We start from the raw sequence: 25,268 nt of genomic DNA on the forward strand, positions 1-25,268 counted from the left end.
GGTGTTGAAACTAATAAAGAAGTGTATCTAGGGCTTCCCTGGTGGCGCAGTGGTTGAGAGTCCGCCTGCCGATGCCCCAGTCCGGGAGGATCCCACATGCCGCAGAGCGGCTGGGCCCGTGAGCCATGGCCACTGAGCCTGCACGTCCGGAGCCTGTGCTCCACAACGGGAGAGGCCACAGCAGTGAGAGGCCCGCATACCGCAAAAAAAAAAAAAAAGAAGTGTATCTAGAAGGTGTCATAGGGCCCAACAGCTCCATGGCTGGGCAAATAGAGAGCACAATGAACATCAAACCACCCAGTTTGGCTTTTGTTTCTAAGTATGAATTCCTACAATAACAAAGCATTATTTTCAGTAAATCTGAAATACTAATATTAGCAAAATGTATTTAAATAGACCACACAGAGGTGCAAGTTCCAAGAGAGGGCTGGAGGTGCTGGGTATGTCCTGGGGGTGTCCCAACACCATCAGCAAGCTCCTGGCATCCAAGGGTCGCCTGGGCCAGTGACTCACCTCCACAGGTCTCCTGTATTCGCACCACATCGCCAATCTGCAGGGAGAGCTGGGGGACTCCGCTCCCTTGGAAGTTGTATATGGCTGTGAAATGAAATGGAACAGAGAGGCAGCCTGGTGAGACCTCTGGATACCAAGAATCTCTGCTCCTTCCTGCCCTTCCTTTCTTGACTTTATCTGATGACCATGCAGCCCATATGGCTAAACAAAACCAATGTAAAACCAATGTAAAAACCACAGCCTGCCACAGGAGTCAATGCAGGCCCAGCCCGGCTCCCAAAGGCCCCCATTCATTAGTCAAATATGACCTCTCCCTAGCACAGGTAATGCACTCCAGTCTGAGTGACAAGGATGGCGTTTATGTCATTCCATGGTTGACCTCCCACTGTACACCTGGCGTGTGCTCAGCACATCCTCTCATTCCATTCCCAAAGCAACCCTGCGAGGTGTAAACTGTGATCCCATTTTGCAGATAAGGAAATGGAGGTGCTTAGAGGTTAAACAATTTGGCCAAAATCATCAGGCTAGGAAGTGACAGGAAAACCAGTATCTAACTTCCATATTCTCAACTGCTACTGTGAGCTACCTGCTGCTCCCCAATTACTCCATCCTGGTGACAGCAGCCTAAAATGCCAGTCTTGCTACCACTCATTTACACTGTCTACCTTCCCATTTACACTGTCAGCTTCTGGGGAGTAGCAGTTGGCTATGAAAACACCCAGAGTCCCCTGTGTGGTATGGGAGCCTCTGCTAATCCCTTGGAATGTGAGATTACACCGTATCATTGCAGTGCTCAGCCCCTACTCAGCATCACTTGCTAAGTGAGGACCAGGCCATTACCGTTAACCTAGGGATGAAGTTTGTTTAAGGAATATCCAGCTTGGAAGATCTTCAAGAACAGAATAGGACACAATGATGTTTGATATGACATGTGAATCAAAACACAAGTGTTTCAATTTAAGGAAAGACCCTCAGGAGGATGGATGGTATGATCCTACAAGGTTGTCCTCATTCAGGAGGATGGATGGTATGGTCCTACAAGGTTGTCCTCATTTATGCATGCAGCAGATATTCAGTAAGTGCCTACAATCTGCCAGGCACATGCTAGGCACTGATCTTGCTCTTTTGGTGAATACACAAATAAATATAAGGTTACAAAATATGATACATGTGATGTAAGAAACAAATAGGGCCTGATAGAGGAGGCATCAATTTTTGTTGTGGTAGTTAAGAAAGGACCCCCTGAGCTGATGATACATGGAGGATTCAAACAAGTCAGCTATGGGAACAGAAAGGGGGGAAGGGCATTTCAGGAAGTGGGAATAGCATACGCAAAGGCCCCAAGTAAGGAAGACACTTGGCACATTCAGAGAGCAAAAAGGAAACTGCTGTGCATGGAGTATAAGGGAGGAGGTGGGTGACACAGAGGATGCTGGAGAGGCAAGAACCAGGTCATGCAGGGCTTCACGATGACTTTGGGCTTTACTCCAAGAGAACAGGAAGCTGGATAGATTTTACTTAGTTATTTGGTAATAGCTTTATTTAGATACAATTTGCCCACTTAAAGTATATACTTCAATGATTTACTCAGAGAGCTGTGAAACCACCACCATGATTAATTTTAGAACATTCTCATCACCTCAAAAAAGTCCCCTGAGCCACAATCGGCCACTAATCTACTTTCTGTCTCTATAGATTTGCCTATTCTGGACATTTCGTACAAATAGAATCATATAATATGTGGTCTTTTGCAACTGGCTTCTTTTACTCAGCACAAGGTTTTTAAGATTCATTCATGTTGCAGCAACTATCATTACTTCATTCATTTTTATGGCTGAATAATATTCCATTGTATAAATACACCAGTGGATAGAAGGCTGAAGGCTGTTAAGCAGGGGAGTGATGTAACCCCATCACGCCGACTGCTGTTGGGGGAGTGGATGGAGGGAGGCAGAGTGGATGTGGCGGAGCCCAAGAGGAGACCCTTGCTTTGTCTCTCTAATCCCAGAGGTCTTTGAACCAAGGAGAGACGTGCTGCTGATGAACCATGTGACCAAGCAGTGCAGGAGGTAGATTAACTAAATGAGAGGTATCCTGAGTCCTCTTGGTAGTCTTACCACTGATTCAGTTCATTCCCTCTCCCTTTGCTCCTCAGTTTCCTCATGTGTCAACAAACAAAATGCATTTAAAAACTACTTTTTCGAGTGAAATCAGCAAAAATGGTGAAATAGGGAGTTCCAAGCGCCTGTCCCTCCAAAGAAGCAATTAAAAATCCAGCAAAAATGGTCAGAATCAACTTTATCAGAACTCTGAAAAACAGTCAAAAGTTTACAGCAACCAAGCAAATGCTTACTCAAGAAAAGGCAACTGAAACCTGGTAAAGTTTTGTAGCATTTTAACTTATCCTTATCCCATTCTCTACTCCCCATCTTAGTGGCAGTCTTGAAGATGGTGTTCCGTGTTCCTGTGGGTTCCTGGGGCTGGAGGGAGCAGAGCAGACCTTGTCCCAAGAAACTGTACAGTAGTTGCTTGTTTTGATCTGTCTGTGGACTCCCTGAAGGACTAAAGCCATGAGCTTGCCTTTATTTCCCTGACTTGGGACTCTCTTAAGGGAGAGAAACAGCTATGCAAAGGGCATTGATCAAAAACATTTAAAGTCAAAAGAACTACCTGCTTCCATACAGGGCAAAGAATATAAGTTTGGTCAAACAATAATACCACTAATAAACCTGGGAGGAAAGGCTTAGGAGTGAAATGCTTTGGAGAATAAAGAGCTTTGAAGAATACCACCTATTGCAGGGGATCTAGAAGGGCCATGATGAGTTGGACACATGCTGAAAAAGGATGGGAGAAAGCCCAAAGTTCTCAGCTCTGGTTGACCTCCAAGCTCCACACAGGGAGGAAACGCAGGCTCTGGCAGAGCTGTAAATGGCCTGGCTAAGTGCTGAACGTACGCCCCAACACACATACACGCAGCTGCAAAGACTAGGTATTTTTTCTCTCAATTCCAGGCATTTAGAGACTTCAGTGACCACATGCAACAAACAATACAGTCTTAACAAAAATACTTTAGAAAAGTCACTAAACAAACAAACTACTACAATCTATATCAAGCAGTGACAATAGCCCTGGCACGGAGGGAGACTCTGACGTCTGAGTTAGCACATCAAAATATTCAAGATATCCAGTTTTCAGCACAAAATTATGAGGCATGTAAGAAACAAGAAAGTATGGCCCATTCACAGGAAAAAGAGAATTTAATAGAAACTGTCCCTGAAGAATGACAGACAGTGGACTTGGGAGACAAAGACTTTAAATCAATTATCTTAAGTATGCTCAAATATCCAAAGGAAACTATGGACAAAGAACTAAAGGAAACCAGGGGAATAATGTCTCCGAAAATGGAGAATATAGTCAAAGAGAGAGAAATTATAAAAAGGAATCAGCTAAAAATTCTGGAGCTGAAAAGTACAATAACAAATGTAAAAATTTTATTAGAGAGGTTCAACATCAGATATGAGCAGTCAGAAGGAATCAATGACCTTAAAAATAGGCCTGTTGAGGGGCTTCCCTGGTGGTGCAGTGGTTGAGAGTCCGCCTGCTGATGCAGGGGATGCAGGTTCGTGCCCCAGTCTGGGAGGATCCCGCATGCCATGGAACGGCTGGGCCTGTGAGCCATGGCTGCTGAGCCTGTGCGTCCGGAGCCTGTGCTCCACAGCGGGAGAGGCCGCGGCAGTGAGAGGCCTGTGTACCGCAAAAAAAAAAGGTCTATCGAGATTAGCCAGACTGAGGAGCAGAAAGAAAAAGAATGAAGAAAAATTAACAGATCCTAAGGGACCTGTGGAACAATATCAAGCACACCAACATCCACATAATGGGAGTTCTATAATGAGAGGAAAGAAAGAGAAAGTAGCAGAAAGAAAATTTGAAAAAATAATGGTCAAAAACTTACATTTGATGGAAGACAAGAATCTATACATCCAAGAAGCTCAATGAAATCCAAGCAGGATAAACTTAAAGAGATCCATACCAAGACAAAATAGTCAAATTGTCAAGAACAAGAAACAGAGTCTTAAAAGTAGCAAGAGAGAAGCAATTCATCATGTACAATGAATCTTCAATAAAATTAACACATGATTTCTTTTTAGAAGCCAGTGAAACTAGAAGGCAGTGGATGACATATTTAAAGTGCTGAAGGAAAAAAAAAATGTCAACCAAGAATTCTATATCACACAAAATTATCTTCAAAAATGAAGGAGAAATGAAGAGATAAACAAAAACAGGGATTCCATCACTGATAGACAACTGGAAAGACAAATACAGAAAGCAATAATTACAAATCCATGGTAACAGGCATAGGGTGTATAAAGATGTAATGTGTGACAGCAACAATACAAAAGGGAAGAAACAAACTTATATAGAAGCAGAGATTTTTGTATACTATTGAAGCTAAGTTGGTTTTAACTTAAACTATATTGTTATAAACGTAAGATACTGGTGGTAAAACTCAGGTTAACCACTAGGAAAATAACTAAAAAATATAGAGGAGGGAAAAAACAGTAAACCAGACAAAATCAGTTAAACATAGAAGAAGGTAGTAATGAAAAATTGAGGAACAAAAAAAGATATAAGATACATAGAAAACAAATGGCAAAATGGAAGAAGTCCTTCCTTATGAGTATATACTTTAAATGTAAATGGATTAAACCCTTTTGTCAAAAGGCAGAGATTTACAGAAAAGATTTTTTTTAAATCCACCATAAAATAAATAAATAAATACATACATACATACATACATAAATAAATCCACCACGATCCAACTATATGTTGTCTACAAGAGATCCACTTTAGGTCCAAAGATACAAATAAGTTCAAAATAAAAGAATGAGGGAAAGAAGTTCCACACACATAGTAACAAAAAGAGAGCTTGGTGGGTATACCAACATTAGACAAAATAGACTTTAAGTCAAAAATTGTTACAAGAGACAAAGAAGGACATAATATATTGGCAAAAGAGTCAGTACACCAAGAAGATATAGCAATTACAAACATATATGTACTTAATAATATAACACCAAAATATATGAGGCAAACATTGATACAATTAAAGGGAGAAATAGATAGTTCTACAATAATAATTGGAGACCTCAATACTCTATTATCAATAATGGATAGAACAAGTAGGCATGAAATCAGTAGGGAAACAGAAGACCTGAACAACACTATAGATAACTAGTCCTGGGACTTCCCTGGTGGCGCAGTGGTTAAGAACCGCCTGCCAACGTAGGGGACACGGGTTCGATCCCTGGTCCGGGAAGATCCCACATGCCGCGGAACAACAAAGCCCATGTGCCACAACTACAGAGCCTGCACTCTAGAGCCTGCAAGCCACAACTACTGAGCCCACCTGCCACAACTACTGAAGCCCACGTGCCTAGAGCCCGTGCTCCACAACAAGAGAAGCCACCACAATGAGAAGCCTGCACAACACAACTAAGAGTAGGCCCAGCCCGCTGCAACTAGAGAAAGCCCGCACGCAGCAACAAAGACCCAAAATGCAGCCAAAAATAAATAAAATTTTAAAAACTAATAACTAGTCCTAACAGACGTATACAGAATACTCCATCCTACAATAGGAGAATACATTCTTCTCAAGTGCACATGAAATAGTCTCCAGATAGATGACATGTTAGGCCACAAAACAAGTCTCAATAAATTAAGAAAAGACTGAAATTATACAAAGCATCTTTTCCAATCACAAAGGAATGAAGCTAGAAATGAAAAACAGAAAAAAAAAAAACCTGGAAAATTCACAAATACGTGTAAGTGGAACAACATACCCTTAAACAACCAGTGGGTCAAATGAGAACTCACAAGCGAGATCAAAAAATATTTTAAGACAAATACAAATTAAAATACAACCTATCAAAACTTACAGATGCAGTGAAAGCAGTGATCACATCAGTGAAGAGGCCTTGGAAAGAAATGAAGTCAAAACCCTTCTCAAATATAAACAAGCAGCATTTATAATGTTCCTCCACTATATCACAGAGAAGCATATTCTCAACTGCCCTTTCATGTTGTCATTACAACTACTGCATGAGGTAGTACTATCCCCACTCTACAGAGGAGGAAACTGAGGTTCAGATGGTTTGAGTAGCTTATCCAAGACCCACCCACAGGGTGGTAAATCACAGAGCCAGACTTCAACCCTGTCCTGTGCCTTGTTCATTCCCTGCATCCACTGCCTCTCCACAGCATCTGATGGCAGGTGTTCAGGTGTTCACCAGACCCTGCTTCAGGCTTCTGTTTGCCACACTCTCTGAGCTGCATTCTCTGCGGGAAAAGGATGAAACCCGTAGGCTGTTTTGTCCAAAGACCTATACAAATCAGCCCTTTCACCAAGGGACCAACTAGCCTTTTTGAGTATTCACAGGGGTGGAAAGTCTCAATCCTGAGAGATAATAAAGCTTGGGAGTTATGAGCCAGTGTCCCTGGAGTAAGACAAATGTGGCTCCTGAGCCCAGTTCTGCCCTTTGCCAGCTCTGGTCTCAAGCCCAGGGTTGCAGAGTATGATTGTGCAGGCTTTGTCCAGCACAAGGCCACCAAGCCAAAGACAGCAGGAGAGGCTGGCACCCAACCTCTGATCTGCTTGCCAAGGCCTGGGCCCTACCGAGGCACTGTGCCCACCAGGGGAGGGGGTGTATCTTTGTAATTCACACAGAGGAACTGTAGGGGCCAGCGGCAGCCTGCCTGAGCAGCAACTTCACCTCCCCAAGCCTCATTTTCCTCAACTATAGAAAGGAGGAGATGATGGTCCCTACCTTGAAGAGTTCCTTGGAAGCTTGGCTGAGATCAATACACAGAAAAAGTCTTTACTCTGTGTCTGGCCGGAGTAAGTGGTCAATAAAAAGTAGTCACTTTTCTCTTTATTGGCACTATAATACCTCCTAGAGCAATCCATTCAGAGGAACTCCTTCAGAGCTCTTCTTTGTGTCACCTTTAAATCTGCTTCCTTGCAGTTTGCATTCAATGGCACTGTCAGTCAACAATGAATAAAATTAAACCTTTGCCCAAAAACAAACCTTGAGAGGACCCTCAGGGGACTCAGAGTTCTCTTCTCCTGCATAAAGCTTCCCCGTTTCTTCATTCCCTCCACACTTGGCCTCAATTCAAATCCTGTTCCCACAAAGGCTGCTAGCATTTGGACCCACTCCAGCTTGCAGATGCCCTAATTCTGCAGACTCTCCACTCCCTGGAGAGGTCTGGCTGAGGACATGCCTGCCAAGGAGCTGGGCAGGGCCACAGAGGCAACTGAAGGTTTCTAACAGAAGAAAACCATCCATGATATGTTTGCCTCTGGAGCACCAGCAAATTAGTTTCGTCCATCAGCTATTTAAAGGGCAGGGCAAGACTCTATTTTGTTCCCAGACTATATCCTTCCCATCTTTCCTGAGGAATCTCTTCCTCATCCTCTGCCCAGCTCTGTCAGGTGAGAAGGTACCAACCCATTGGCTTAAGAAGATATCTCGGACAGATCTTGAAACTTCATATTCAACATGGAGGTCTGTGTTCATTCCAAAGACTCACATCATATGAAAATGAAAGTAACTGACACTGCCCTTTAATTTATAAATGTATTTCTGCCTTTGCATGAAGACCTCTGTTCTCAAGGCTCCATTTGGGGAAAAGCAGACATTACTGACAAAGGAAGTGGCTTTGCATACCGGTACCCAATTCTGTTAAGTTTTCTAAATGACTAACAGGAAACTTTGAACCAGAATGCCACTCTTTGCTAAAGTTTGATTGCTTATCTATGAATCTCTCCTGAGTTGTTTCTGACCAGTGTCAGAACAGTTCATCTTCTTCCCCATTCCCTGCAGGCCTAACCACCCTTGAGTTCTGAGTGAGTGATGGAAAGGCCGGAAAACATGAGGAAGGTATAGGAATAAGTAATAAGTAAAAATCACTGAAATCACAGCCTGCCCCACACTGGCCATGCCCATCATGGAAGATAAACAAGTGGTGAAAGGATTCCCACAGATACCCATTCCAGCTTCCCCTTTCATACGAGGTCTCGTGCCTTGGAGAACACTGGCACATCCCAGTGAAGGATCTGACCTCTCCTTATATCAAAATACTCTACTCAGGAGCCAAGGCAGCAGCTAGTCACTGATAAGCCTAACCAGACCAAAATACTTATGACCAAAGATCAAGGGGGTGCTTCAAGTACCAGGGCCGTCTGAGGTCACTGAACCCAGTGAGGACTCTAATGTTGGAAATCCTAGAGTGTCAAGCCAGTGGGAGCTTTTGAGACAGGTGGGACTTCCAACAACACTGGAAATCAAATCTACTGATTAGCCACCAACTTATCTTAAACGTATTGAAATGCCCTGCTCATCAGGAGCCCAGATCAAGAGAAATAAGGGAAAAGTAAACATACCATTGCTACAGCATGCAGCTCACAGAAACAAACAGGGTTGGGGTCTCTGTGCTTCGGGCAATGTTAGGAGATAAGTACCGTATTTCACTTGGATTTATACACGAGGAAACTGAGGCAGACAGAGAATAAACAACTTATTCTAATATCTCTAACTAATAAGGCAGTTATCCAGAAGTCTGGATTCTAACCACTTCATATACTGCTTGACGCCCCACAAATGGTAAACACACATACTGTGTACCAAGCACATGTTATTTTTCAACAGATATTCATTTGAGCACCTACTGTGTGCCAGATACTGAGTATATGGCAATAGTGATAAATAAGACAGACAAAATTCCTCACACTTTACTTGTACCAGCTCGTTTAATCTTCACAGTAACACTCCAAGGTATTCCCCTCCACGTAACATATGAGAAACTTAAAGAGAGATTAAGGATCTTGCCCGTGGCCACACAGCTAGAAAGTGGTAGAAAGTGGAGTCAAACCCAGATTGGAGTCTAAAGTCCTTATTTCCCTGACTAACCCATTGCTGATGTCACGATTTATTGTGTGTGTGTGAGTGTGTGTGTGTGTGTGTGTGTGTGTGTGTACTAGACTTGTTCATTTCCCATCTCCTTCAGCCTCAGCAAGGGTGGAGACTGAGTCTGCCTGTCGGCCACTGAATTCCCAGTGTTGAGAACAGCATCTGGCTCACAGTTGAAGTTCAATCAATATTTGCTGAACTTTAATAAATACTTGTTAAACTGAAGGAACACGAACATGAAGGGCAGGTATGTCTCTTCTTCTAAGTTTTTTCTTGCACTTCTTGAGATTACTTGCTGAGATGCTGAGCCAGCTGGGCTGCCAATTTTGATTGCAGCCATCAAGTGCCCTGTGACCCTTCAGGATGGATTCGTACCTCATCAGGGCCCCTGCCACTTGCTGATGTGTTTCAAAACAAAAGCTTCAGCAAACACCAAGTGTTAATAGAGTTTGTACAAGTAGCTACAGAAGAGGAACACAAACAATATTGGAGAAAAAGAATGTAATTGCCTGAAGCTCACTTCTCTAGTCCCTGAACTGGGCTTTGGATGGTCTCCACTCCAGGGAGAAACAGAACTAGCCGGCAGGTCCACTTTGGATTCAAGTGAAACATATTCGCTGAAATATACAAGCAGTTTGCCTGGAGTCTCTGGACAAGGTGTTGACAGCTGCAGCACCAAGGCAACATCCTGACATTGCATCAGGGAGGGTGAATGCGGTGACCCAGCAGAAGCTTCTGGCAGCGAGGTCAGAGCTCAAACCCAGTGCAAGTCAGCAGTGGATGAGGCAGGAGAATCACAGCCAGAGGGAACCAAGGGGGAGGAGGTGTTCCTCCCCTGACCAGGAGAGGACAAGAATTACAACCTCTATGGAACACTTTCTATGTATCAGACACTTCTCCAATGATTTTACCTACAGTCACCTATTTAATCCCAGCACCTATTTAATCTTGTGGTGGGTAAAATTATGGTCAATTCTGTTTTACAGATGAGCAAACTGAGGTAGTGTGAGATGAAGTGAACAGCCCAGGGTGACACAGCTAGGAAGGTGGCGAGCCAGGATTTTGCCCCAGGCAGGCTGGCTCCAGAACATACACCCTCAACCATTACACCACACTGCCTCTCACTAGTGGATGTGTATTTAGCACCTGCTCCCTGCCAGGTGCTTTAGGACCCCTACTGGATCCTCCTAAAAACCTTACAGGTTGCCATAGGTGAGCCAAGGTGACATTCCCAGCCAACAAGAAGGAAGTTGAGATTCCCATGAGTTCTCTAAAACAGTGATTCTCAACTGGGAACAACTTCGCCCCCAAGGGAACATCTGTCAATGTCTGGACACATTTTTGGTTGTCACAATCCTGGGGGTGGGGGAGGCAGGGACGGGGAGTGGAGGAGCTCCTAGCGTCTAGCTGGGGAAGTCAGGGACACTGCTAAATGTCCTACAGAGCACAGGATAGCCCCATAACAAGAACCATCTGGCCCCACGTGTCAACAGTGTCAAGGTTGATGAGTCCTGCTAAAACATCATGCTGGGATTCACCCTCTCCTTCCCAGTGCTCCCAGTATAGGCACACAAACACTCACGCACACACTGTCTCACACTCTTCTACGTTCACACACTCACATGCTAGAATTGGAAGAGAGGCTTTATGATGAAACCAAGGGCTGATTTCTCAGCCCCCAGCCTCCAATGCAGGCAGCATCTGGAAGGTTAGAAAGAAAGGTAGAGTGAGAGAGGATGGCTCCTGCTCCCCTGGAGCTTTGGGGAAATCTAGTTCAAGAGACAAAATGAACACACAAGAAACAAGAGGCTGCCTTTTTTTAAAAAAAGAAAGGGCTAAGCTGTGGGGCACGGCAGCTGTGGGCTCTCAGAGAAGAGAGATCAAGAGAGGCCCCATCAAAAAAAAAAAAAAAAAAGAGAGGCCCCATCAAAGAATTGAGACTAGAGAGAGAGGAAGGGGCAGAGGGAGGGCAAGGAGAAGAACTGGGGTAAGAGCGCTGGGGAGGTTGGTGGGGAAGGAAATACCACAAGGGCAAGGAGAAGGGAGGGGAAACCAGCTTGACGGGTGCACAGTCGCAGTGAGTCCTAAGGTGAGAACCATGGGGCTTGGTGCGGTGGCCAACTACAGGGGTCCAGGTGTTTGGAGCAGAATTCAAGAACACCCCAATTATTGTTGTGCTCTCTCTTAGGACTTAGCCTGCTGACAGGGAAGGGGGTAAGGGTGAGGAGATGAAGGCAAGATGGGGCAACTCACCTGAATCTTATGAGGCTACCAGAAAGTGTAAACCTCCAACCTCTCTCCCCTCTCCATCCCCCACCTTCTGCCCACTCATTCACCCACCCATCCATCCGATCAACAACTCCTAAGTGAGCATCTGCTCTGTGCTAGGCACTCTGTGTGGGAGAAGAAGAAACACAGTATTGCGGTCATGGTGTTTACATTCTACGGAGGAGCCAGAGAATTCTACACAAGGCTACAATGAAATACGATGGGGGTGACAGCAGGAGCCACAGTGACCTGAAGTAAGGGGTGCACCCATCCCCAACCTGAGAAATGGGGACAGTAGTACTAATAACAGTGTTCTTTCCTGCCTCAAACAAAAAGGAGAGGTTACTGCTAGCTCATAAGCTTCCTGAGAGCAGAGACTGTGTTTTTCAGCTCTGGGCCCCAGTACTCAGCTCAGGACCATAACTTAGCATGGGTTCACTGAACTTAATTGATCTGAATAGACTATAAAATTAGTTTTCTTAATCTTGGCCACTCCCAGATCTAAGGATTCACACCCTGGGCAGAACACCTTGGCTGTACCTATTATATCTAGTTGCTGAGTACATTTTAGCAGGGTCCTTAACTGGCTTCCATGAATGGGCCATAATGAAACTGTAATGCAAAAGTACACATGTGCATGTTTTTGTAGGAACAGTGTTTGGATTCCCAAGGGTCCTGCGTTACAATAACGATGATCTTTTCTGCTAGTACCTTCTGTGGTACTAGCAGAAACCTACCATGTTTCTGCTAGTACCACAGAGCCAGATGGAATCAAATTCGACCCCCAACAGAGCTCTGCCGTCAGACAATAGGCCATCCAGTGGGGGAGACAACCTGCAGTCACAGAACTAAAAGACAAGGTGAAAAATGAAGATTTTGATAAAGCAGAAGACATTTCTTCCAGGGATGAGATGTAAGAAAAGCACTGGAAAAAGGCTGCATTTCAGCAAGAGCTTAAATCTCTCTGCTCTTCAGTTTCCTCATCTCTGAAATGAAGATAAAAGTACCCATCTCTCAGGGTGGCCGTAAGGGTTAAACATGGTACCACAAGTGCTTTATAAATGGACTGGACTGAAAAAAGTTGAGGCAACGTTATTATTTATGACAATGTTGACGACAACTTAGATCAGGGGACTAACTAAGGAAGTCCCGTAGGTAGTTCCATTCTCCCAGCTGCTCAGACCAAAACCATGGTGTCACCCTTAACTACTTCCTTTTATATCCACGTCCAATCCATGAGGAAAATCCCGTTTGCCACCTACAGCACACACAGCTAAGCACATCTCACCTCCTCCACTGCTTCATCCTTGGGGGGGGGTCCCCCACCATTTCTTGCCTGGTTATTGTAGTGACTGCCATACTGGCCTCCCTGCTTCCACCTTTAATTCCCCTCTATCTACTAACCATAAAACTTCTAGAATAATTCTTTTAAAATAAGACAGAACAGTGGTTGCCAAGGGGGAGGGGGCAGGGGAGGGATGGATTGGGAGTTTGGGGTTAGTAGATGCAAACCATTATGTATAGAACAGATAAACAACAAGGTCCTACTGTATAGCACAGGGAACTTCATTCAATACCCAGGGATAAACCATAATGGAAAAGAATATACATATATGTGTGTGTGTGTATAATTGAGTCACTTTGCTGTACAGCAGAAATTAACACAACATTGTAAATCAACTATACTTCAGTTAAAAACCAAATTTAAAAAAAAAATAAGACAGAACATTCTGCAATTCTTCTCAAACCCTACAGTGCCCCACCCGCTTCCATTCAGAGTAAAAGCCAAAGTCCTTATAACATGTACCAGGCACTACTCAATACAACCTTTCTTCAGAGAACTCATTTCCTACAGTTCTGCCCGTGGGTTACTCCACTCCATTCACAGTGGCCTCCCACACATCAGAGAGGCTCCCTCCTCAGGACATTTGCATTGGCTGTTTATTCTTCCTGGAACACTTTTTCCTGAGACAATGACCTTGTCGCCACTGCCAGTGAGGCAAGCAGCAAAATCCCCCTTCCGGGCAAATCCTCAGGGTCCAGCTGGCACAAGGTGTGCCCCTTTGCTGCAGCAGTCGTGGGCTCCTGGGACCTGACATTGCTAGCACTTAATCCACCCCAACAAATGCCTGCTCAGCATCAGCTCTGTTCAGACCCTGTGCTGGATGCTGAGGTATCTCTGCAAGTCACATGGCCCACCTAGGTCCCCTTCACCATCCTGGTTTAGGATTTGACCCAAGGGATCATGTGTTGTCAGGGGAACACTGAGTGCCCTGGGGCAATGTCTGGAGAGGGGTCTGGAAAAGTGCCCACATTGTCAGTCACATCCCCCTCCTGCACTGCTTTAAATCAGTGCAGAAGCTGACAGTGTCCTAGTGGGGTCAGAAGGACAAGGGATGGATGGCTTTTTCCAAGGAGAACTAAAAACCAAGTAAGACTTAAGATGCTGACAAACTCAGCCTGACTGTTGTTCACCTCACGCGAATTAAAGAAAGTGGAATGAAAGGAGAGAGTGCCTATTAAAGGGAACATCTGCGGTGCCTGCACACAGATTCCTCTGGAGTCGGGTGGCAATAAGCACTAGCATTCACCATTTGCAGAACATACGCTGCAAAACTCAGACTGTGGCACCCGTGTGCAATTGAATATTAAAGGCCTGTAAGCTTAAAAACAAAAAAAAGAAGTCCAAAGGTCCAGAAGTTAGCAGAATATTATGGTGACTACACTGTCTCAAAATATAGCAGCAATATAAGGATGCTGAACTCAGGAGGAAGCAGAGCTTAGCAAACACAGTCTGTCAAGGCTCATTCAAACTCAAACATTATGGTTGGGGGCAAGATGGCCACTAACTAATGTAGTTCCCATAAACCTAGGGATTAGGACAATCTACTTAAATGAACTCAAACAGTCAGCCCAGCAGGCACTCCTAAACAACCCCAAGTTGCATCTGAAAGTAGGCAGCCCAGGCACCTAAGAACTGGTGGTAGGAAGGAATGAGATTTGCAATCCGTGTGTTTTTGTTGCACCAGACTAATTTCTGGGGACCAGTCCGAAGATACAATTGGCCTCCATAGCCAAGATACACATACTAAGATCCCTCTAAGCATTTCCTTTGCAATTTTTTCCCCCATTGCTCCTCAGAGGCCTTCTGAGACCATCCTATTTAAGATTCCTTCCCTCCAATACTCTCATTCATGAGACAAACTCTTTTATTACAGGAGCACATATCACGATTTGTAGTGATATGCCTATTGATTTTTCCACAAGTTTCTTTTTGTCTTCCCCACTAGACTGTAAGCTCCCAAAGGGTAGGAACCATATTGGCCAAATTCTAGTAATCTTACCGTCTAGCGTAGTGCCCGGCACATAGGAAATGCCCAATAAATATTTAAGAAATAAATGAAGAATGAATGAGTGCATGAGTGAACAAGTTGGTGAGTAAATGATGGTCGCTATCTCTCCTCCTTAGCTATTAACTCTGGCAACAAGAGCAGTATAAGTGGTCCCTCTGTAGAAGAGTTCTTCCCTGGGTGTGTTTGGGATGCACGTTTGACTCATGCCTCCTACTCCAAGAATCTGTCCCCATCCACGACTCCTGCGATCCTCATAACCCCGCCCCATAACCATAGCGTATTGGAAAAGGCAGCACCCTGCTCAGAGTGGGGCCCATTCTTAGCGTGGTGATGACCTCTGACCTGGGGGGCCTTTATTGAAAAGGTGAGTCAGTCCACTCAGATCTTCTCAGGACTTTGAACAAATAAACACAGAGAGAGGATTCAGAGGGTGCTGGCACTGCAAAGTCATGCCAGGTTGAGGCAGGTGGCATGCTGGTGGTGTCAGAACACTGTGGTGTTCTCAGAATATGAAAGTTATGAAGAGGAGAAGAGGAAGGAGAACAGCGCTCATAAGTTTAGAGCAGCTGGGAAGCCATGAGAAGACAGGCAGAGTTTTCTGGTCTCCTCAGACCAGGCCTTTCCAGAGGACTGCTGCTCATGTTTCCTGGATTTCTGTTTGATGTCCCTTGATGCTTAAAACCCACCACATCCCTCCTCACATACAGCCACACACCACATACCTTTTAACTGAACTACTTTAAGTGGATTTTGTTCCTTGTAATAAGAGTCTGTGCTGAAAGGGACTCAATCACCCATTGCGCACTTCAAATCTGTCCATCTCAGTATGGACCAGATCTGTCCAGGAAACAGCATCACCTGCATCCCTGGACCAGGGAGAGGTCTCGCACTCATCCATATTCCCCAATCAAGATGTGAAACAGACCCCTTCTCAACTTTTGCAGAGCCTGTTATGATTTGAATTGTGCCCCACCCCACAAAACAAAAGATATGCTATATTCCTAACTCCCGGCACCTCAGAATGCAGCCTTATTTGGAGATAGTCTTTTCAGAGGTAATAAAGTTCAAATGAGGTCATTAGGGTGGGCCCTCACCCAACATGACTGGTGTTCTTATTAAAACGGAAAATTTGGAAAGAGACACACACACAGGAAGAACGCCACGTGAAGACAGAGGCAGAGACTGGGGTGATACTTCTACTAAACCATGGGACACCAAAGATTGCCAGCCAGCAAGCCACTCGAAGCTAGGGGAGAGACACGGGACAGATTAGATTGTCCCTCAGCCCTCCGAAGGAACCAAGCGATAACTCCCCAGCACCACACATAGATACACAACCATAACTCGAGATGATCTGTACGGAGAAGAGGTTTCTGAGCATAACTGAAGCCCCTACACAAATCTACCCAGCAGGCCCAGCTTCAGGGTAAACAACCCTTTCTTCTGCATTCACCCTCTGAGGACCCCTGCCTTGAAGGCTTCTTATACAATCCCTAAATATCAGACCACAGACCACAGGTCAACGGTTAGGAACCCAGCTGTCGCCCTCCCTACTGCTCCAAATTCACATGTTGAAGCTCCATATTTGGATCAGGTCTGTAAGGATGGGATTAAGCTAAAACGAAGCCGTTAGGGTGGGGCCCTAATCCAACTGGACTTGTGTCCTTCTAAGAAGAGGAGAAGACACAGGGGGTGAGCGTGCACAGAGAGAAGACCATATGAGGACAAAGCAAGGAGAAGGCAGTTGTCTGCAGGCCTAGGAGGCCTCAGGAGATATCAACTTACTAGCACCTTGGACTCGGAACTCCAGCCTCCAGAACTGTGAGAAAATAACTTCTGTTACTTAAGCCACCTGGTCTCTGGTATTTTCTTACGGCTGCCTGAGAAAACTAAAATATCATCCCTAATATCCTATTCCCTTCCTTCCTCAGGAATGCACACTGGATATTTAGCTGGGTGCATGGCTGCTTACATTGCAGACTACACTTCCAGGTTCCACTGCAGCTAGGTTCAGTCATGTGATTAGGTTTTAAGCCAAAAGGATACAAGAGGAAGTGTCCAGTGGGCCTTCAAGTAAGTGTCCTTAATGAGCAGTGTCATGCCCTTCTTGTTCCCTTCATCCTTCTTGCTGGCTGGAAAGTGGACCTGACAATAGAGGCTTAAGCAGCCAGTTTGGTTCAAAAGGCAGAAGCCTCGTGCCAAGGAAGCCATGCAGGAGACAGAAAGAGCCACGCTACTGCCTCTTCAGGGACCATTTCTGGGCTTTCTACATGAGAGGCAAATAAGCTTCTAGCTTGGTTAAGCCACTACTTCGGGCGTTTTCTGTCACCTGTAGTCATACTTATCCCTAACTGATACTGTTACTTGCTCTTTCTACCTCCTCCTTTTCTGTCTTCCATTGTCTCCTCCAAGGATAAAGCTCTGACCAATGACAAGAGTCTCGGGCAGAGAGGATTAAGATAGTAAAAGCCAAAGGGAAATGTTAATTATAAGGGGACTCCTGCGGGATTAACTAATGAGGCAGTCAGTAGATAGATAAACTGTTACCCACTGCTGTTCCACTCTATGTCTAACCCCTGCCCCCCTCCCAAGTGATTAAATTATCTTCTTACAGGTGACACACCTGCTCAAAAACTCCACTGCTCACAAAATGAAGTCCAAACTTATAAGCCTGGTACTCAAAGCCCTTCACAACCTGACCATAATCTACCTCTCCAACTATTTTTTATTTCTACAAACATCCACTAAAACCAAAGCAGACTATTTATTGACCCAAAAGCCACACCCATTCCAACCTCCTGCCTTTGTCTATGACGTTTCTCCTCCCAGATTCCCTCCTAGTGTTGTGCAAAGGGTCTGGTGTCTGAAGACAACTGAATTTAAGGCCCAGCCCAAGTACTTCCAAGTTATGTGAACTCTGGAACTCTTCGTCTGTAAAATGAGAATATAATATGCTGCCTCACATAGATGTTCTGAAGCCAGACAAAGATACTGCATGAGAATGGGTCTTGTAACCCATAAATTACTACACTTATTCTGATAAGGCATGACTTTCCTGAGCCTGGCATTAGGGCACATTACCTGTCTCTCTCGGCTCTGCACCTATTAGGTACGCCCCTGGACCTCAGTCGCTAACTTTCATTGACCAGTCTCATTACTAATGCTTTTCATTACACAATGATCTCATGAAATCCATATTATCGTTATTACTCCTACATAAAGTAGGAGTAATGAGGAAAGATGAGGAAACAGGACCAAATTTGAACTCACAGCCCAAGCTTCTAACCTTACCCGTATCTCCTCAAGGGCAGAGGCTGCGTCTTTTCTTCACAGCTACACTGTCTTGTCTGTGGAAACTCTTACCCACCTCTACCCAAGGGTCCTCTCTGAACTCTAGTGGATCACATTTTAAAGCTCCATCAAGGAAGTAAGGAAGAACCTGGCCAGGGATCTCCACGAGGCTCACCCTGGCTGCCCACCAGACAGTAAGATGAGACAGAAGCCAAGCGGTTCTGGTGATGAAGCTGTCCCCAGAAAAGCCAGCCCCCCAGACAAACAGACACCAGCAGCCCTTGTCAGCTAGGCCAGAGGAACAGGAAACCAAATGGCAAAGCAAAGCTCAGGTTTTCCTGTGTTAGGCTGGCTGGGACTCTGGAGATGTTCCAAGGACCCCCTAATCCTTACACGGCTCTAGCTCTCCATTTTCCTCCAAGCCCCCATACTCACTATCTCAGATACTCTTCTAAAAGAACGTCTTGAAAGACAAAAGTATTAATACCTAGACTTACAGTGAGGAAACTAGAGCACAGACCTGCCTGCAAAAATGATAGTGTCAGAACTAGAACCCAGACTCCTTACTCTCAGGCCACGGTTCTTTCTGCTGGGTGACTCCAGTCCCCTGTCTCATCATAACCTAAGCCTTGCCCTTCCCTTCCATCTACCTGGAGTCTACAGAGGAGGGTTGGAGATTACCTTCCTAACCTCTGACATTCATCTGCAGAGAAAAAGAGATCCTTTGATAAGTAGACACCTTCCAAGTGTTCTATGGCCCCCTAAAGGGTCATACACCTTCTGACTCCCAGCCCCAAACAGAATTTTCACAGGTAGGTGTGAAAACTCTCAGTTATACCATCAGAAGAATCCCCTGGGCCTAGAGCCTAACAGAGTTCCTAGTCTCTGAGCACATAGGTGGGATTTCCTCAGCAAAGGAGGGTAAAAACCTTACTTCATTCAGTAGCCCCCTCCCATCCTGCGATGTCATGTCCTGAACTGGGCTCCTAAGCAGAGAATAAAGGCTAAAAACAATAACTAATAACATGTAGTGAGGATTTGTACGACTGTCATTCCAGGCACTTTATATGGATTATTATCATTGAGTCCTCCCACAACCCTGGGGAGCAGGTGCTGTTATTACTCCCAATACACAGACAAGGAAACTGAGGCCTGGAGAGAGTAAGTAACTTGTCTAGCTCACAAGGCTGGGAAGCACTGGAAGCTGGAATCCAAGAGCAGGCACCAGAGCCCATGAGCTTCACACCATAGCACAGGGCCTACACAGCAGGAACACACTACAGCCCTTCGACCAGAGGGTGGGACTCTTCCGCCACACTCAACTGCCCCCATTAACTGCCCTCGTCCTCCTGGACCACCAATACCATCCCTGTCTGCCACCCAGGCGCCTTTGCTCTTCTGTCCGCCCAGCCTCCCTCCACACTGGCTTCAGCACAAATCTCATGTCCCTCCCCTGCTCAGAAGCCCTCTATGGCTCCCAATTGCCTAGATGGAAAAAGTCTCAACTTCTTAGCCTGGCATTCAGAGCCTTCCAAAATGTGGCTCCAACTTACTTTGAGCATCACCATTCCCTTCAATGCACCCTCCCCTCAAGGCGAAAGGAGCTACCACTCTTCTTTGCTGGATGTGCTCTTTTTTCCCTGGATAGTCCCTTCGTGTCCAGCTTTCATCTCCTAGACCACATTGGTCCCTCCACCTATAATGGTCTGCTCCATTTCTCAGTCCCCATCTTCACCTGAGTGGTGTTTCAGCCTGGAAGGGCCAGAGTTAGAGAAGCTTTAAAATTCAAAAGTTACTGAGTCTAGTTCAATATAGGTGGAGAAACTGAGAAACGGAGCCTCCTTCAGGGTATGGAATATTATTTGCTTTTTGGATAAGGACCATTCATCTTTAAACACTCCACAGTGCTTGGAGCCTAGTAAGTGAATGAATAAGTGTTGAGCCCTCCAGGACTGTGTTTCTCCAGCAGTGGACTTGGGATTCCCTACATCATTCCCTACTCTTGGCCCTTGGATCTTCCAACATCTGACCTGTTCAACCATTATCTCTGAGGGTGGTATCTGGTATCTGCCTGCGTAGCAAGCCACAGAGTGGTTTTTTAATTCACACTTATTTGAAAACCACAGTGAATCTATGGGGATTGCACCATGCGTGCCACTTAGTAGACAGAGTCCTAGTACCTGAAGCCTCCCTTCCCCCAGCCACCACTTCCGGCCCTGAGCTTGAGGCAGAGGCCTCTGGGAGCTTAGATGGCTGAAGTTGATGAGGCTGGCTTCTTGGATGTGCCCCTATAACCCGGTGGGAGCCCTTCTCCCCAGGGGCTCTCTGGGGCTGAGTGAAGGGTCTTGCCCTCCAGCCCTACGCCCCCAGCCTGCACAGCCCTCTGGATGCTCTGACAAATAAGGGTCATCTGACCCAGGAGGAACAGGCAGGGGAAGCGAGCAGATGGGTGTCGCTTTGGGCAGCGGGGGAGGGAGGCATGTTGGGCCAGGCCAGGCCAGGCTCGGCCAAGGGAGAGCATGATGCTCCCTCCAAGAGGCCAAGTCTCCAGATGGGGTGAAGGAGTCCTTACAATGCCAGGAGCCTGACGCAGAGCCAGGCTGCTAAGAGCTCTGCTGGAACCCGTCTAGGAAATGCATAAAGCGTTTGGAGAGAGAGGGTAGCCCTGTGGCGGCAGCAGGAGAGGGAGCAGGCTGGGCGTAGCCTGCTGGGCAGGGCACCCACCTTCATCTCCCCCCCGCCTCCCTTTTCCTGCCCAGCTGGTGCCACAGCAGGCTGAGGGAGCCACTGCACCCTCAAAGCTTGAGTCAGTGCCCTGAGCCCACGTCCGCGCCGCTGGCTCCCCAGCCTCTTCCTATGCGGTTCTTCGGCCACCTGCCCTTCTCCCTGCTGAGGACCCCATGCCCACACCTACCCACTCCATGTCGCTCCTTGTCAGTTTTGCGCCAGGGGGCCATGGCTTGGCCGTGGGGCGTGGGGGCGGGGGGCGGCTGCAGGCACCTCGCGTCGTCCTGTGGGGAAGCAGCCAGGGGGTGGCTAGGCGTTCTGCCGGGCCCCACTTCCTTCCTCTTTTCAAACTCCCTCTCAGGGCCCGCCCTCCCTCCCCAGGGTGACCCGCCCCTCCTCCTCTTCCTCCCTCCCTTTGGGCAGGGGCACAGCAGAAGGCTAGGGGTTAGAAAGCCCCCACAAAGGTTAGGGGCCACCTCCAACTTGTCTCCTGCCCAGGCAAGCTGGCAGAGGCCAAGCAGATACCTGGTGTCACCCAGGCCATCGCCACAAGTGCAGGAATTTCCCTGGTAACTGAGCCTAGTGATTAAACCGAGCTCCCTCCCACCTAGCAGGAGCTTAGCGTCAGATGTGGGTTCAAATCCAGACTCTGATGCTTTACAGCTATGTAACTAGGACAAATTACTTCATTTTTCTAAGCTTCAGTGTTTTTTTTTTTCTGTAAAATGGGATACTGGTACCTACCTCATATGATTACTGCTAGAAGTAGAGAAGGCAAAACATGCAGCAGGTGACATCCAGGAGTTACTGTGATGACTAGAGGAGATATTACATGCCGTAGTTAACATATGAGTTAAACATCCACCTGGAGGGGAGGTCATTTGGAGTTTTATCCTTTTGGTGCCACGACCCATTTGAAAATCTGATAAAAGCTCAGGAAACTCTCCTCTGAAAATATACAAGCACAGAATTTATCAACAATGCCAGGAAGTCAAGGGTGCTCTAATAGCCAGCAACAGTGGACCCTGGCAAATGAGTCCTAGAGTAAAGGCTAATGGAGACATTTCTCAGAAAATGCTCTGGGAATAGACTCTATTGAGAAGCAAAAATATCTCTTTGAACCACAGTGATAAGACTGAATTAAAGTCTTCCTGAATTTTCTTTATTCATAACTCTCACAGCCCTTTTCTGATTTGCACTAGAGAGTCAATAAGATAGATTAGGCAATACCACAGCTGACAGGCAGCTATGGCAAGCTATTAATTTCACTTTATCTAAAGTTATTTCCTTTTCAGTTGTCTAGCAGCACAAATTGGGTAGTATTTTTTATAGAAAGCGGTTGAATCAGTCAGAATTCCACCAGGGAAACGGAACCAGTAGGACATATATGTGTGTTCACTGACTGACTGACTGATTGATTGCACGGAATTGGCTTATGTAAGTGGAGCTGGCTAGGTAAGTCTGAAACACATACGACGGGCCTCTAGGGAGTGCAGGCTGGAAACTCTCAGGCAGGAGCTGAAGCTGCTGTCCCCAGGTAGAATTTCTTCTTTTTTCAAGGAAAGTACAGTCAAGGACTTCTAACTGATTGGATCCCGCCTACTCTGATTGTTGAAGATAATCTCCTTCACTTAACATCAACTGGTTGTAGATGTTAATGACATCTACAAACTACTTCCACAACACCACCTAGATTGGTGTTTGGTTGAATAATTAGGGTCTATAGCCTCACCAAGTTGACTCATAAAACTAACCATCAGAGCAGTATTACAAACTGGACTAAACACCAAAGGTTGGCAAACTTTTCTGTAAAAGATCAGATAGTAAATACTGCAGTCTGTGCAGGCCAACAGGCAAAATTAAGGATATTATGTAGTTACTTGTATAACAGACAGAAAACAAGCTTCCACAATTTTTATTGATAAAATTCAAAATCTGACATTAATAACTGAGTATACTCTTTTGTGATACAGGTCTACTAATGAGAAAAATAAATTTGTGGGTTAGGTCCCATTTCACCCCATTAGAGTTCAAAGTTAGTGTTCTCTCTGATCAAAGTTGATGGCAACTGTTCATCTGTTAATGGTGATCTGTAACAACATTTTGCATTTCATCTTTGAAAATGGCTTTCCCCACAGGTGTGTAGTAAAGAATTAATCTTGCCCCCAGAATGGCCAGGTATTTGCCCTCAGCTTTGGGAAGTGATCTCTTGGAATGTCATGGTTTGCCTGGGAAACTTGGGTCACACTGGGCGATCTAAAAATACGATTTAGGGGCTTCCCAGGTGGCGCAGTGGTTGAGAGTCTGCCTGCCGATGCAGGGGACACGGGTTCGTGCCCTGGTCCGGGAGGATCCCACATACCACAGAGCGGCTGGGACCGTGAGTCATGGCCGCTGAGCCTGCGCGTCCGGAGCCTGTGCTCCGCAGCGGGAGAGGCCACAACAGTGAGAGGCCCGCGTACCGCAAAAAAAAAAAAAAAAAAAAAAAAAATACGATTTAGGGTGGGGGCTGACCATGTCAGAAAGACAAATAATGTGATGTACGTGAGGCTTTGGGCCACATGGTATCAGTTGCCCTGATGGTTGAGATCAACCATGGGGGCAATCATGGGGGGAAAGTCTTGCCTACATGATAGAGCCCCAAAAGAATCTCTGGACACCAAGGTTTGGGTGAGCTTTGCTAGTTGGCAATATTCTACATGTACGGTCACACACTGATGCAGTGAAAATAAAGCATCCTGACCCCATGTGGAGAGGACAACAAAAATGTTTGGTCCTTCCCTGGACTCTGCTCTATGTACATCTCCCCTTGGCTGAATTAAATCTTCATCCTTTACCAGTAACAGATGGGAACTGAGAGTAACAATTTCAATGAGTTCTGGAAATCCTTCTAGGGAATTACTGACACTAAAGGTAGTTTTGGGAACTCCTCCAAACTTGCAGTTAGTGTCAGAAGTGAGGATGGTCTTGTGTGAACTGCGTGCTCTTTAAATTTTATAGCTGACTAACTCTTGAAGTTGGCTGAAAATCTCAAAGTTCTGTCAAATACTGATATCAATCCATGTACATAAGCTTTTTTTTTTTTTTTTTTTGGTGGTACTCTCACTGTTGTGGCCTCTCCTGTTGTGGAGCACAGGCTCTGGACGCGCAGGCTCAGCGGCCATGGCTCACGAGCCCAGCCGCTCCATGGCATGTGGCATCTTCCCGGACTGGGGCACGAACCCGTGTCCCCTGCATTGGCAGGGGGACTCTCAACCACTGTGCCACCAGGGAAGCCCCATGTACATAAGCTTTTATTAAGCATTTTCATTGCTCAGAAGGCAGTTATAAAATTCTATTAAATATTCTCTTGATGTTTGCCTTTTAGCACACCATTTATTATATTGCTGGATGTGGAATTGCTGAATAGAAACCCTTCAATTGCACAGTTAAATGGATTTGAAATTTAAAAATTACTTTTACACTTGTATTGAGGTCTGAAAACACTGCTGGAACTATAGTTTGAGCCTGGAAAATATGTTCATTTAAATTTTTGTAGGAATGGAGATCTCACTTTCTGTTTTAATTTTTGACAACACAGGAAGTTTCTTAGGCCGCTTGATCTTGCTTGTGATTTAAACATTAATTGTCATCCAGAAACGAAGACCCAATACAGCAAAAATAAATAAATAAATACAAAAACATTAATTGTCATCAAAATGACTTTATCGCAGGTTTCTGCAGATAACCATTGTTTTGCTTTGTCATTTTGGTTGAATCCATTAAGAAACATTACGACGTTTGCAGCAGAAGCTAATTTCCCAAGTCATCCAGTGTTCAATAATAGTGGTTGAATAATAGTGGTTGAGGGCTGTTTTTGTTAAGAAATCTCAATCCTGAGCTCAAAAAGTCACAGATGACTTATCTGTTAAGCCATCAAACTGCTGTGTAGTTGATAGGGCAAGTCAGAATATTCAGCTTCTATTTTGACAAAAGTTCACAAAACAGACAATCGTTAAGTCCAGGAGACATAATGATCACCTTTGACACAACTGGTTCAATAACACACAGTAGGTGCAAATATTTTCCACAAAGTACCTTCTGATGAATATTACAATAAATTAGTACAGGCTTTAAACACTTTACATTTTCACAACCTTTGTAAATT

At 45.4% G+C, this 25,268-nt stretch overlaps 1 protein-coding gene across 1 annotated transcript in view; it reads right to left on the minus strand.

Annotated features, from left to right (window-relative positions):
• DOCK2 (dedicator of cytokinesis 2) overlaps window positions 1–21,379 on the minus strand; it is a 407,441-nt gene extending 386,062 nt beyond the window's left edge. The window contains exons 1-2 of the mRNA XM_082836577.1: window positions 21,309–21,379; window positions 514–597 (exon numbers count right to left, since the gene is read on the minus strand). Coding sequence (XP_082692703.1) covers window positions 514–597; window positions 21,309–21,351 — 127 coding nt within the window. The 5' untranslated portion in view covers window positions 21,352–21,379. The remainder of the gene's footprint in view (window positions 1–513; window positions 598–21,308) is intronic.
• Window positions 21,380–25,268: the final 3,889 nt, after the last annotated feature.

Source organism: Leucopleurus acutus (assembly GCF_964270905.1).
Source record: "Leucopleurus acutus genome assembly, chromosome: 3".
NCBI lineage: Eukaryota > Metazoa > Chordata > Mammalia > Artiodactyla > Delphinidae > Leucopleurus > Leucopleurus acutus.